Raw genomic sequence first — 14,213 nt, 5'->3', positions numbered from 1 at the left:
GAGTGAGTGCAGAGTGAGTGTGCAGAGTAGTGAGTGCAGAGTAGTGAGTAGTGAGTGCAGAGTAGTGAGTGCAGAGTAGTGAGTAGTGAGTGCAGAGTAGTGAGTGCAGAGTAGTGAGTGCAGAGTAGTGAGTAGTGAGTGCAGAGTAGTGAGAAGTGAGTAGTGAGTGCAGAGTAGTGAGTAGTGAGTGCAGAGTAGTGAGAAGTGAGTAGTGAGTGCAGAGTAGTGAGTGCAGAGTAGTGAGTGCAGAGTAGTGAGTGCAGAGTAGTGAGTGCAGAGTAGTGAGGAGTGAGTGCAGAGTAGTGAGTGCAGAGTAGTGAGTAATGAGTGCAGAGTAGTGAGTAGTGAGTGCAGAGTAGTGAGTAGTGAGTGCAGAGTAGTGAGTGCAGAGTAGTGAGAAGTGAGTAGTGAGTGCAGAGTAGTGAGTGCAGAGTAGTGAGTGCAGAGTAGTGAGTGCAGAGTAGTGAGTGCAGAGTAGTGAGAAGTGAGTAGTGAGTGCAGAGTAGTGAGTAGTGAGTGCAGAGTAGTGAGTGCAGAGTAGTGAGAAGTGAGTGCAGAGTAGTGAGAAGTGAGTGCAGAGTAATGAGTGCAGAGTAGTGAGAAGTGAGTAGTGAGTGCAGAGTAGTGAGTGCAGAGTAGTGAGAAGTGAGTAGTGAGTGCAGAGTAGTGAGTAATGAGTGCAGAGTAGTGAGTAATGAGTGCAGAGTAGTGAGTAGTGAGTGCAGAGTAGTGAGTAGTGAGTGCAGAGTAGTGAGTGCAGAGTAGTGAGTGCAGAGTAGTGAGAAGTGAGTAGTGAGTGCAGAGTAGTGAGTAGTGAGAAGTGAGTAGTGAGTGCAGAGTAGTGAGAAGTGAGAAGTGAGTGCAGAGTAGTGAGAAGTGAGTGCAGAGTAGTGAGTAGTGAGTGCAGAGTAGTGAGTGCAGAGTAGTGAGTAGTGAGTGCAGAGTAGTGAGTGCAGAGGAGTGAGTGCAGAGTAGTGAGGAGTGAGTGCAGAGTAGTGAGGAGTGAGTGCAGAGTAGTGAGGAGTGAGTGCAGAGTAGTGAGGAGTGAGTGCAGAGTAGTGAGTAATGAGTGCAGAGTAGTGAGTGCAGAGTAGTGAGTAGTGAGTGCAGAGTAGTGAGTGCAGAGTAGTGAGTGCAGAGTAGTGAGAAGTGAGTGCAGAGTAGTGAGTAGTGAGTGCAGAGTAGTGAGTAGTGAGTGCAGAGTAGTGAGTGCAAAGTAGTGCTGAGTAGTGAGTGCAGAGTGAGTGTGCAGAGTAGTGAGTGCAGAGTAGTGAGTAGTGAGTGCAGAGTAGTGAGTAGTGAGTGCAGAGTAGTGAGTAGTGAGTGCAGAGTAGTGAGTGCAAAGTAGTGCTGAGTAGTGAGTGCAGAGTGAGTGTGCAGAGTAGTGAGTGCAGGGTAGTGAGTGCAGAGTAGTGAGAAGTGAGTAGTGAGTGCAGAGTAGTGAGTGCAGAGTAGTGAGAAGTGAGTAGTGAGTGCAGAGTAGTGAGAAGTGAGTAGTGAGTGCAGAGTAGTGAGAAGTGAGTGCAGAGTAGTGAGAAGTGAGTGCAGAGTAGTGAGAAGTGAGTGCAGAGTAGTGAGAAGTGAGTGCAGAGTAGTGAGAAGTGAGTGCAGAGTAGTGAGTAGTGAGTGCAGAGTAGTGAGTAGTGAGTGCAGAGTAGTGAGTGCAGAGTAGTGAGAAGTGAGTTGTGAGTGCAGAGTAGTGAGTAGTGAGTGCAGAGTAGTGAGTGCAGAGTAGTGAGTAGTGAGTGCAAAGTAGTGCTGAGTAGTGAGTGCAGAGTGAGTGTGCAGAGTAGTGAGTGCAGAGTAGTGAATAGTGAGTGCAGAGTAGTGAGTAGTGAGTGCAGAGTAGTGAGTAGTGAGTGCAAAGTAGTGCTGAGGAGTGAGTGCAGAGTGAGTGTGCAGAGTAGTGAGTGCAGAGTAGTGAGTAGTAAGTGCAGAGTAGTGAGTGCAGAGTAGTGAGTAGTGAGTGCAGAGTAGTGAGTGCAGAGTAGTGAGTGCAGAGTAGTGAGTGCAGAGTAGTGAGTAGTGAGTGCAGAGTAGTGAGAAGTGAGTAGTGAGTGCAGAGTAGTGAGTAGTGAGTGCAGAGTAGTGAGAAGTGAGTAGTGAGTGCAGAGTAGTGAGTGCAGAGTAGTGAGTGCAGAGTAGTGAGTAGTGAGTGCAGAGTAGTGAGTGCAGAGTAGTGAGTGCAGAGTAGTGAGGAGTGAGTGCAGAGTAGTGAGTGCAGAGTAGTGAGTAATGAGTGCAGAGTAGTGAGTAATGAGTGCAGAGTAGTGAGAAGTGAGTGCAGAGTAGTGAGTAGTGAGTGCAGAGTAGTGAGAAGTGAGTAGTGAGTGCAGAGTAGTGAGTGCAGAGTAGTGAGTGCAGAGTAGTGAGAAGTGAGTAGTGAGTGCAGAGTAGTGAGAAGTGAGAAGTGAGTGCAGAGTAGTGAGAAGTGAGTGCAGAGTAGTGAGTAGTGAGTGCAGAGTAGTGAGTGCAGAGTAGTGAGTAGTGAGTGCAGAGTAGTGAGTGCAGAGGAGTGAGTGCAGAGTAGTGAGGAGTGAGTGCAGAGTAGTGAGGAGTGAGTGCAGAGTAGTGAGGAGTGAGTGCAGAGTAGTGAGGAGTGAGTGCAGAGTAGTGAGGAGTGAGTGCAGAGTAGTGAGAAGTGAGTGCAGAGTAGTGAGTAGTGAGTGCAGAGTAGTGAGTGCAGAGTAGTGAGTAATGAGTGCAGAGTAGTGAGTAGTGAGTGCAGAGTAGTGAGTAGTGAGTGCAGAGTAGTGAGTGCAGAGTAGTGAGTGCAGAGTAGTGAGAAGTGAGTGCAGAGTAGTGAGTAGTGAGTGCAGAGTAGTGAGTAGTGAGTGCAGAGTAGTGAGTGCAAAGTAGTGCTGAGTAGTGAGTGTGCAGAGTAGTGAGTGCAGAGTAGTGAGTGCAGAGTAGTGAGTAGTGAGTGCAGAGTAGTGAGTGCAGAGTAGTGAGTAGTGAGTGCAGAGTAGTGAGTGCAAAGTAGTGCTGAGTAGTGAGTGCAGAGTGAGTGTGCAGAGTAGTGAGTGCAGGGTAGTGAGTGCAGAGTAGTGAGTGCAGAGTAGTGAGTGCAGAGTAGTGAGAAGTGAGTAGTGAGTGCAGAGTAGTGAGAAGTGAGTGCAGAGTAGTGAGAAGTGAGTGCAGAGTAGTGAGAAGTGAGTGCAGAGTAGTGAGTAGTGAGTGCAGAGTAGTGAGTAGTGAGTGCAGAGTAGTGAGTGCAGAGTAGTGAGAAGTGAGTAGTGAGTGCAGAGTAGTGAGTGCAGAGTAGTGAGTGCAGAGTAGTGAGTAGTGAGTGCAGAATAGTGAGTGCAGAGTAGTGAGTAGTGAGTAGTGAGTGCAAAGTAGTGCTGAGTAGTGAGTGCAGAGTGAGTGTGCAGAGTAGTGAGTGCAGAGTAGTGAATAGTGAGTAGTGAGTGCAGAGTAGTGAGTGCAGAGTAGTGAGTGCAGAGTAGTGAGTGCAGAGTAGTGAGTAGTGAGTGCAGAGTAGTGAGTGCAGTGCAGATTAGTGAGTGCAGAGTAGTGAGTGCAGAGTAGTGAGTGCAGAGTAGTGAGTGCAGAGTAATGAGAAGTGAGTAGTGAGTGCATAGTAGTGAGTGCAGAGTAGTGAGAAGTGAGTAGTGAGTGCAGAGTAGTGAGAAGTGAGTAGTGAGTGCAGAGTAGTGAGTGCAGAGTAGTGAGTGCAGAGTAGTGAGTGCAGTGAGTAGTGAGTGCAGAGTAGTGAGTGCAAAGTAGTGCTGAGTAGTGAGTGCAGAGTGAGTGTGCAGAGTAGTGAGTGCAGAGTAGTGAGGAGTGAGTGCAGAGTAGTGAGGAGTGAGTGCAGAGTAGTGAGTGCAGAGTAGTGAGAAGTGAGTGCAGAGTAGTGAAAAGTGAGTAGTGAGTGCAGAGTAGTGAGTGCAGAGTAGTGAGAAGTGAGTAGTGAGTGCAGAGTAGTGAGTGCAGAGTAGTGAGTGCAGAGTAGTGAGTGCAGAGTAGTGAGTGCAGAGTAGTGAGTGCAGAGTAGTGAGTAGTGAGTGCAGAGTAGTGAGTGCAAAGTAGTGCTGAGTAGTGAGTGCAGAGTGAGTGTGCAGAGTAGTGAGTGCAGGGTAGTGAGTGCAGAGTAGTGAGTGCAGAGTAGTGAGTAGTGAGTACAGAGTAGTTAGTGGTGAGTGCAGAGTAGTGAGTAGTGAGTGCAGAGTAGTGAGTAGTGAGTGCAGAGTAGTGAGTGCAGAGTAGTGAGTGCAGAGTGAGTGTGCAGAGTAATGAGTGCAGAGTAGTGAGTAGTGAGTGCAGAGTGAGTGTGCAGAGTAGTGAGTAGTGAGTGCAGAGTAGTGAGAAGTGAGTAGTGAGTGCAGAGTAGTGAGTGCAGAGTAGTGAGTGCAGAGTAGTGAGTAGTGAGTGCAAAGTAGTGCTGAGTAGTGAGTGCAGAGTGAGTGTGCAGAGTAGTGAGTGCAGAGTAGTGAATAGTGAGTGCAGAGTAGTGAGGAGTGAGTGCAGAGTAGTGAGTGCAGAGTAGTGAGTGCAGAGTAGTGAGTGCAGAGTAGTGAGTGCAGAGTAGTGAGTGCAGAGTAGTGAGTAGTGAGTGCAGAGTAGTGAGTGCAGAGTAGTGAGGAGTGAGTGCAGAGTAGTGAGGAGTGAGTGCAGAGTAGTGAGGAGTGAGTGCAGAGTAGTGAGTGCAGAGTAGTGAGTGCAGAGTAGTGAGTAATGAGTGCAGAGTAGTGAGTAGTGAGTGCAGAGTAGTGAGTAGTGAGTGCAGAGTAGTGAGTGCAGAGTAGTGAGTGCAGAGTAGTGAGTGCAGAGTAGTGAGTAGTGAGTGCAGAGTAGTGAGTGCAGAGTAGGCTCTCTGTCTGCGTCTAGTTGAAGTCTGCAGTTACCTTGAGTGCGAGTGAGCGAGATAGCTCAGCGGTTGATGCCCCTGCTGCTGAGATCTCTCTGTACCCTGCAGAGCACTGTGTGCACGTCCTCGAAGGCCAGCGACAAGTTAACATTTATGTTTGATGAAAGCAAGTGCAGTTTCAGAGTGCAGTTTCAGAGTGCAGTTTCAGAGTGCAGTTTCAGAGTGCAGTTTCAGAGCGCAGTTTCAGAGCGCAGTTTCAGAGCGCAGTTTCAGAGCGCAGTTTCAGAGCGCTGATTCAGAGTGCAGATTCAGAGTGCAGGTTGAGAGTGCGGAGTGCAGATTGAGAGTGCAGATTGAGAGTGCAGAGTGCAGATTGGTAGTGCAGAGTGCAGATTGGTAGTGCAGAGTGCAGATTGGTAGTGCAGAGTGCAGATTGAGAGTGCAGAGTGCAGATTGAGAGCTCAGAGTGCAGAGTGCAGGTTGAGAGTGCAGAGTGCAGGTTGAGAGTGCAGAGTGCAGGTTGAGAGTGCAGAGTGCAGATTGAGAATGCAGAGTGCAGATTGAGAATGCAGAGTGCAGATTGAGAATGCAGAGTGCAGATTGAGAATGCAGAGTGCAGATTGAGAATGCAGAGTGTAGATTGCTCTCTCAACACCACACACTCGTCACCACTCACCACAACACACTCACCCCCCCCCAGGCTCACCCCCACAGACTCACCACCACACACTCACCACTACACAGAAAACAACACACACAACAACATACCCCCATCCGTCAATGAATGCTTTCACGAGACACAAACACCAACAACCATCAATGTACGCTTTCACCAAAAACAAACACGACCATGCATCAGTGCCGCTAAACACTCACGCACACAACAAACAATGTCAGTGCAACTTTCACTAAACACACACACACACACCAACGGCTGACAGTGCACCAGCCACTCTTTCAATTGGCACAATCATCAACAGCTGTCAGTGCACCCTTTCACCAACCACATGCATTACCATCCAGCTCTGTACGCTTGACAGCCACACTCACTAACAGCTCTTACTGCACGCTACCACCAGTCATACACACCTCAAGCCACCACTACACGCTTCCACCAAACACACACACACCAACAGCCATCACTGCACAATTCCTACAGGCACACACATCCACCACCCATCAATGCACTCGCCAATTGATAACGCATCCGCCAATTAATATTGTACCTATCGCACTATGCTGCACTTTACCTTTTAAAGATAATGCGTTAAAGTGCATCATGCCACCATTGATAACATTCCAATCCAACACGCATATCTCCAACACACACCACATGCTTCCACTCCAAAACACATGCCTAAAACACATTGCCATTTACAAATGCCATTATCTCTAACTCAAACAAACCCGAGCCCTAATGCATTCGTAATGATTGTTGTTTTTGGCTGCAGCCATTGTGGACAAGCAGGTCGGTCCGATCAGGCAACATGTAGGGCCACTAGAGAGGGGAGACGCTGCTGCCGGGTGGTCGCTGGTGAAGTGGGGGAACACACCAACTCTCAGAGGAAAGGTTGCTGCGCCTTCGTGCTGCGCGGGCCGCCACTGGGGGGTTCCGCTCCACAATTTTCACTGCAGGTGGCAACAGAGTCCTGCCAGCTCCGCACGCCACCCAGGGGCGGCCAGTGCACTAGTGATGGCGGAGAGTAAACTTCGTATAGCACTGGCGCTGCTGCTCAATCTGTCCCCCTGTCATCCATCGACACTGCGCGTGAATAGATGGCCTCTGCTCCCAATATTGTTCAACCTGTATCAAGGGGCCACACCAAGCCGGACAGAGAGCGCACAAAGTGGGGCCAATCAGGGACAGGAAATGCCGTTAGCTCCCCACTGCAATAGGCCTCACCTGCGACTGGGACCACGCGGCTCCACCAGAGCGTGCCCGACCAGGTGGCTACGCTCGCGGTCCCCGCATTCTTGTCAGGGGATCCTCCAAGTCGTCCCCAGAAGATGCTGCCACATGTCGGATGCTTCAGCCCACACAGTGTTCCGGGGCCCTCCTGTATTCCACCTCCTCGAGTAGGCGGCAACCAGCTGTCAGATAGTGCAGGGGCCCCGGCAAGCTGTGAGCAGGGTCGGCGGCGATCTGTAGGGCACTTGCTTTGCGATCCGGTGGTGCGAGCTGCGCCTCCCTCACTGCCGATGGCTGAGTCAGTCTGCCTCCAGTGGGCCCGCGTGACTGCTAGGCCGTCGCGGCCGCGCCCCCGGCCCGGAGCTGTGTCTCTGTGCCCACGACCCGAGTAGCATCAGGGCAGGGTGCAGATGTGGTCCAGGCAGCGCTAACGGCCAGACACCCTCCAGGGGCCCGACAGCAGAAGCAGAGTTGTAGTGCCGTAGGTCTGAGGCCCGTCAGCAGGCCACGTAACAGGTCCGGCCTCTCCCATCCCGGGCGCCGGAGATGCGAGCCGATCCGGGGACGCTCAAACGAGCAGGTGCTGGCGAGCAGAATGGCCCGCTGCTTCTCCTGTGTGCACTTCCCAGAAACGAAGTCTCCGACGGGGGACTGAAAGCTGAGAGTGCGGTTGTAAGTGCTATAGGCCCGACGGGAGCAGAGCTCGGAGAGAACACCTGCCAGCAGGTAGGTCGCCCCCCCAGCCGCCACACGGTCCTCCTGTGGCGCTACCCCGCTAGTGCCTTGCTGCTGCCGAGTAAGTCCTCTGTGCCCCTGCTCACTGTTATCTTGCCTGTTGTTTTGCCTCGTTCTTTCTTCTGTGCCCTTGTGCCCCCTCTCCCCGCTTTTCCTTCTGTGCCCCTGCTCACTGTTGTTCGGCCTGTTGTTTTGCCTGTTGTTTTGCCTCGTTTTCCTTCTCTGCCCGTGTGCCCCCTCCCCAGTTTCCCTCCGTGCCACCTTTTCTCCCGCCGCTGCGTCCCTGCGGCCCGCCCCCCGCTGCCCCATTCGCCACCCCGCTCCCGCCTCCCAGCTGCTCCTCCCTCCCGCAGCCACTTATATGGAGGCCGCGTAGCGCTGAAGGGAGCGACCTTTGACCCTGCCAGCAGGTAGGTCGCCCCCCCAGCCGCCACACGGTCCTCCTGTGGCGGTACCCTGCTAGTGCCTCGCTGCTGCCAAGTAATTCCTCAGTGCCCCTGCTCACTGTTATCTTGCCTGTTGTTTTGCCTCGTTCTTTTTTCTGTGCCCTTGTGCCCCCTCTTCCCGCTTTTCCTTCTGTGCCCCTGCTCACTGTTATTCGCCCTGTTGTTTTGCCTCGTTTTCCTTCTCTGCCCGTGTGCCCCCTCCCCAGTTTCCCTCCGTGCCAGCTTTTCTCCCGCCGCTGCGTTCCTGCGGCCCGCCCCCGCTGCCCCATTCGCCACCCCGCTCCCGCCTCCCAGCTGCTCCTCCCTCCCACAGCCCCTTATATGGAGGCCGCGCAGCGGACACGCCACTGGCGCGCCAAAGGACTGCCTAAGGCAAGCCCGTCTGCACCCGTCCGCGTCTGGACCGCGCCCAGACTGAGATACGACTCCTCCGCCCTCAACGCACTCAACACCGGACGAACAACCGCCTGCTACCGAGCCACCCCGAATCGAACCCCCGGACCCTTCACCTGTTAAGCCTGCAAATACACCTGCCTCAGAACCTGCAGACCACCCACCGGACCTCGCAACAACAACAACCACCTCAAGTGCATCCTCCTCAACACACGCTCCGTCCACAAGCACGCCGTCGAACTGTGGGACCTCCTGGACACAACAGCACCAGACGTCGCCTTCCTCACGGAAATCTGGATGAACGCCTCCTCGGCCCCCGACATCGCCATAGCCATCCCGGATGGCTGCAAGATCACCCGGAAGGACCGCGTCAACCAAACCGGAGGAGGAATCGCCATCATCTACAGGAACACCATCAACATCACGACCATCACCGAAGACACACTTTCCGCCGCCTAACACCTACACTTCCAGATTCACACCGACCCCAAGACCACCCTTAAAGGAACGCTCATCTACAGACCCCCGGGCCCACGCACACAATTCAGCGAAACCATCGCCGACTTCATCAGCCCGCACGCCCTAGCCTCACCAGAATACATCCTCCTCGGGGACCTGAACTTCCACCTGGAGAAAAACAGCGATAACAACACCACCACCCTGCTCGACAACCTCGCCAACCTCAGACTCAAGCAACTGGTGAACACCTCCACCCACATCGCTGGCCACACACTCGACCCCATCTTCTCCGCCAGCAACCACGTCTCCTTCAGCCACTCCTCCGGACTACACTGGACCGACCACAGATGCATCCACTTCACCTTCAAAAAGAATACTTCCCACCATCGCACGCAACAAATCCCCTGCAGATGCTGGAGCAAAGCCACCACAGACCAGCTCCTCTCATCGCTGAGCCAGAACCCACCAGCCAACACCACTGACACCAACGACGCAGCCCACAACCTCGCACAGTGGATCACCAACTGCGCCGACAGCCTCGCACCACTGAAGAACGCCCCCAGGCGTGACCGGCAACAGGAAAACTTCATGGTTCACAGACGCCCTCAAAGAATCAAAGAAATCCTGCCGAACCCTCGAAAAAACCTGGCGCCACGAACGAACTACAGAAAACATGACAGCCCTCAAGATCGCCACCCGTGAACACCACCAGCTGATCCGCACCACCAAAAGGACATCATTCAAAGAGCGACTAGACAACAACACCCACAACAGCAAGGAACTCTTCAACATCGTCAAAGAGCTCTCCAACCCCAGCAACAACGACATCACACAGTCACAAGAACTCTGCAACTCCCTCGCCACGTTCTTCCACCGAAAGATCGCAGATATACACGACAGCTCCGAACCCCAGACTCCGCCTTCAGTCACCGAACCAGCGACCCCCACCACCACCCTCAGCGCCTGGACCCCCATCAGCTCTGAAGACACCACCAACGTCATGAACTCCATCCACTCCGGCTCCCCCTCGGACCCTTGCCCCTTATCATATCTTCAACAAAGCCAACACCATCATCGCACCCCATCTCCGGAACATCATAAACATCTCGTTCACGTCAGCCGCCTTCCCTGAGAGCTGGAAGCACGCAGAAATCAACGCCCTTCTGAAGAAACCCACAGCGGACCCCAAAGACCTCAAGAACTTTCGCCCCATCTCTCTTCTTCCCTTCCCGGCCAAAGTCATCGAGAAAACCGTCAATAAACAGCTGACTGCTTTCCTAGAGGCAAACAACTCGCTCGACCCATCCCAGTCCGGATTTCGAGCCAACCACAGCACCGAAACCGCCATCATCGCAGTCACCGACGACATCAGGACCCTGATGGACAACGGAGAAACAACCGCCCTCATCCTCCTGGACCTCTCGGCAGCCTTCGATACCGTATGCCATCGCACCCTAATAACCTGCCTCTTCACCACTGGGATCCAAGGAAAAGCCCTGGACTGGATCACCTCGTTCCTCTCCGACAGAACCCAGAGAGTCCGCCTCCCTCCCTTCCGCTCAGAAGCCACCGAAATCATCTGCGGCGTACCCCAAGGATCCTAGCTCAGCCCAACCCTCTTCAATATCTACATGAGCCCCCTCGCCGCCATCGCACGCAAACACAACATCATCTCCTACGCCAACGACACCCAGCTGATACTCTCCCTCACCAAAGACCCAGCCACCGCCAAAACCAACCTACAGGAAGGGATGAAAGACGTCGCAGAATGGATGAAGCTCAGCCGCCTGAAGCTGAACTCAGACAAGACGGAGGTCCTCATCCTCGGACAATCCCCTTCCGCCTGGGACGACTCCTGGTGGCCCTCAGCACTGGGCTACACGCCGACACCCTCGGACCACGCACACAACCTGGGATTCATCCTGGACTCCTCCCTCACGATGACCAAGCAAGTCAACGCCGTCTCGTCATCATGCTTCAACAACCTGCGCATGCTCCGAAAGATCTTCCGATGGATCCCCACCGAAACCAGAAAGACGGTCACCCAGGCCCTCGTCACCAGCCGACTGGACTACGGAAACGCCCTATACGCATGATCCGACTACAACACCTACAGAACGCCTCCGCACGGCTCATCCTCGACATCCCTCGCCACAGCCACATTTCCGCCCACCTGAGAAACCTGCACTGGCTCCCCATCAACAAGAGGATCACATTCAGGCTCTTCACCCACGCACACAAAGCGCTCCACGACATGGGCCCCGAATACCTCAACAGCCGCCTCTCGTTCTACACTACCACCCGCCAGCTCCGCTCCGCCAGCCTCACCCTGGCCACCATCCCACGGATCAGCAGAACCACCGCCGGAGGAAGATCGTTCTCCTACCTGGCGGCCATAACATGGAACTCCCTCCCCGCACACCTACGAATGACCCATGACCATCTCTCCTTCAGGAAACACCTCAAGACCTGGCTGTTCGAGCAGTAGTAGCACCCCCCCCCCCTTTCAGCGCCTTGAGACCCTCACGGGTGAGTAGCGCGCTCTATAAATGTTTTGATTGATTGATTGATTGTACGCTCACTCCACTATCTTGGCCACGCCCCTCCACCTGCCCTTTTTAAGCGCAGATGCTGTACCACCTGACCTTTTCCCTGTTTTATGGTTGTATTGTATTGTATTGTATTGCGACTTATATAGCGCACGTATCACCCGAAGGCATCAAGGCGCTTGCCTTGGGAACCCGTCCTGGCTTTTCCCTGTGAGATAACCCCTACTGGGTATCCCCAGGGTGAAAGCCAGGCATCCCGCAGCGGGTGGGCCGCCGTAGTGGAGATTAAGCAACTATTGCCCAGAGTTGCAGCGTGGGACCCCATGATTAGAATAGGCACCGAGGCGAGAATTATCGAGTCCGTGGACATTTTGGGCTCAGGACCCTGCCGCGTCGGGAATTGAACCCTGGTCTCGGGCCAGACCTCTGCATCAGGGTCTGCCGCTCTAATCAGTGAGCCACACTCCTCCAGGTTAGTGAAGCACACTTTCAATATCCGTAATTCTTCAGTATTGCTCCATGTCTTGGGGCTCCGAAAAAATCATGTATAAACTAACGTAAGACAGCAAGCGTGACACCTTTATTCAGCTCCATGTGTGTCATATCTGGAGGCGGCAGAGAGGCGCAAGGGAGGCCACTGGTACTACCTGCCAGCATTCAGGAATGATGGCTGTAAGGGTTCTAGTTCCAGTATGGTCCCTGGGGAGATTCACAAGCAGACCCATCTGTGTTTAGCAAAGAGTATTCACCTGAAAGAGTGTTATTGAAGGTAAGAAGCTTGTGTATTTCTATAGCACAAACTTAGCTAGAAAGCATTAGAGCAGCGAGCCTAAGCCCTCGGATATTAATTTAGGATCATTTTTATAGATAAAAGATTATAGAGGTAGATAGGTTACAATTATGTAGGGTGGTAATGGTCTTTGAAGTGGTGTTTTTTTCAGTTACTTTCCGATGTACTCTTTCCAGATTCTGTGAGTGTAAATGGAGAAAGCCTGCTTTGTTTTTTTTTTCCTTTTTGCTTTTCTTTGTTTCCATTCTGCCTGTGCCTTGACTTTTGGTATTACAATGCCTGTCCAATGTGGTTAATTTATCTACCAAATATGGAGGGTTGTCTTTTTTGGTGGCCTTGTAGGTGAAGTAGCTGTCCTTTATATTGCTGTCTTTGAGAGAAGAGCCAGTTTAGTTCCTTCAGTGTTGGGGTAATGTGGTCACATTCCTTCAGAACTTTAATGAGACTAACTGCAGCTTGTAGGATACCTTTAAAGAGAGGGAGGTCAGTGTGGTGTCGAGGTGGCCTTTGAACAAATCATTGCCTCCATTCAGGTGAGAGAGGATGATAGCATGGACTGTTTTAAAGTTTTTTGGGGTAGGAATCATTTATCATTTTGTTCAAGAGCAGAAGCAGTTACTATGTTTTGTTCTTTGTGGTGTTGTGTTTGAAGGAGAGAATAGTGTTTTTTATTTTTCTGTTTGGAAAGCAGTCGGTGGCGTAGAGGTGAAGCATCTAGGTTCATATCAGATAGCCAGGTTTGAATCAGTTGTTGTCTGGTGCTGTTGGTATACAAGAGAAATTCAGTAGTATGGGGTTGAGCCCTGGGTATGTGCTTGACATTGAAATTCTGCATTATATTGTTTTTAGGTTTTGAGTCTCTGAATATATTGATGAGCCTTGGTTTTGCTGTCTTTGAATAGGTTCCAAAAGGTTCCATGTAGAGACTGAAGATGGTGGCTGGGCAAGAAAATCTCAATGAGTTTGTGGAGGGAGGTGAAGTAGGAGGTGTACCAGTGACTGGTTTCATGGTGGCAGTGTAACACACCTCTAAGAAAGGAGGCAGGGAGACTAGGGTGAACAAATAAAAACAAGCTGGATGAACACAAAGATTAGGGCTCACCCTCTAGCTACCCTCTGGAATCCTATATCTTCAAATATATACTTGTATGAAAAAAACACATGCAGACGCACTTCTTCACCCTGGTTTCTTTGTGATGAGAATCTTAATATTGCTTGCCCACTGTCCTGACGTTGAAGATACAGGTAACCATTTCTCTGTTTCTTTGCAGGCGCCTTGGGCTATTGGGGCTCTATAAGGGGCTGGAAGCCAAGCTGCTGCAGACAGTGCTCACTGCTGCCCTCATGTTTATGGTTTATGAGAAGCTGTCTGTGGCCACATTCACCCTGATGGGCCTGCGGACAAGGACTGCTCGTTGAGCCAAGGGGCTTGGGCTGCACTCGCCAAACCAACACATCGCAATGGAATCCAGAATCAGGCACCTGGAGAGGAGCCATGTCATTCGGTACTACCTCACGAGTATTAGACTGGACATGCCAAGAGACACAGCTTCTTCTCCAGAACAAACGAGGCAAGATTGTGGCAGTGGGACCAAGAAAAGATAGATTATCCTCATTATTATTTCAAGGGTGACACAGATTATGTATTCTAGACATAGGGCGCTTGGGGCTTTGTTTTGATAATGTACAGGTATTTACAGATCATTTCGTCAACCAGTGGACATTGTAGAACTGAGCCAACAGTGAGATATGCTGTCAGCAGTGCTCCAGTGTGGGCCAGCCACCCCAGCTTCCTTGATTTTTTAATTATCCAAATATATTTTCTTTCCTGCTTTGTCATTTTGTCTTTTTTATTGATCTCACACTGTGTACATTTCCTTGGTTAATTAATTTTGTTACTGTGTGTTTTAGGAGAGAGTTTACTTATGTTCTTTACTCACACTATCATTAAGATGTCATTCTTTGAGCTCAACAGATTTCCCCTCAGAACTTAGTGATAGCTTCAGAATTAGAATGATTTCTGTGCCAGACAGTGACTGTTACAGGTGAATAGTATTCCCATTGCCTCTTTTTAGCAACATTTCTCCTAAACCTGGGTACATAGGTCTGTTTCACCTCCTCC

General features: G+C 51.6%; 1 protein-coding gene across 3 annotated transcripts in view; it reads left to right on the top strand.

The window, feature by feature from the left end:
* Nucleotides 1-13,930, top strand: part of SLC25A17 (solute carrier family 25 member 17) — a 273,120-nt gene extending 259,190 nt beyond the window's left edge. For all 3 annotated transcript variants that reach the window (XM_078640599.1, XM_078640605.1, XM_078640609.1), the window contains exon 10: nt 13,363-13,930. In XM_078640599.1, coding sequence (XP_078496725.1) covers nt 13,363-13,510 — 148 coding nt within the window. In that variant the 3' untranslated portion in view covers nt 13,511-13,930. The remainder of the gene's footprint in view (nt 1-13,362) is intronic.
* The last annotated feature ends 283 nt before the right edge of the window (nt 13,931-14,213 follow it).

The sequence above is a fragment of the Lissotriton helveticus genome, chromosome 1_1 (genome assembly GCF_964261635.1).
Source record: "Lissotriton helveticus chromosome 1_1, aLisHel1.1, whole genome shotgun sequence".
Lineage (NCBI taxonomy): Eukaryota > Metazoa > Chordata > Amphibia > Caudata > Salamandridae > Lissotriton > Lissotriton helveticus.
Note: the sequence above shows the minus strand (reverse complement) of the source record. Positions and strands in the feature narration are given on the sequence as shown.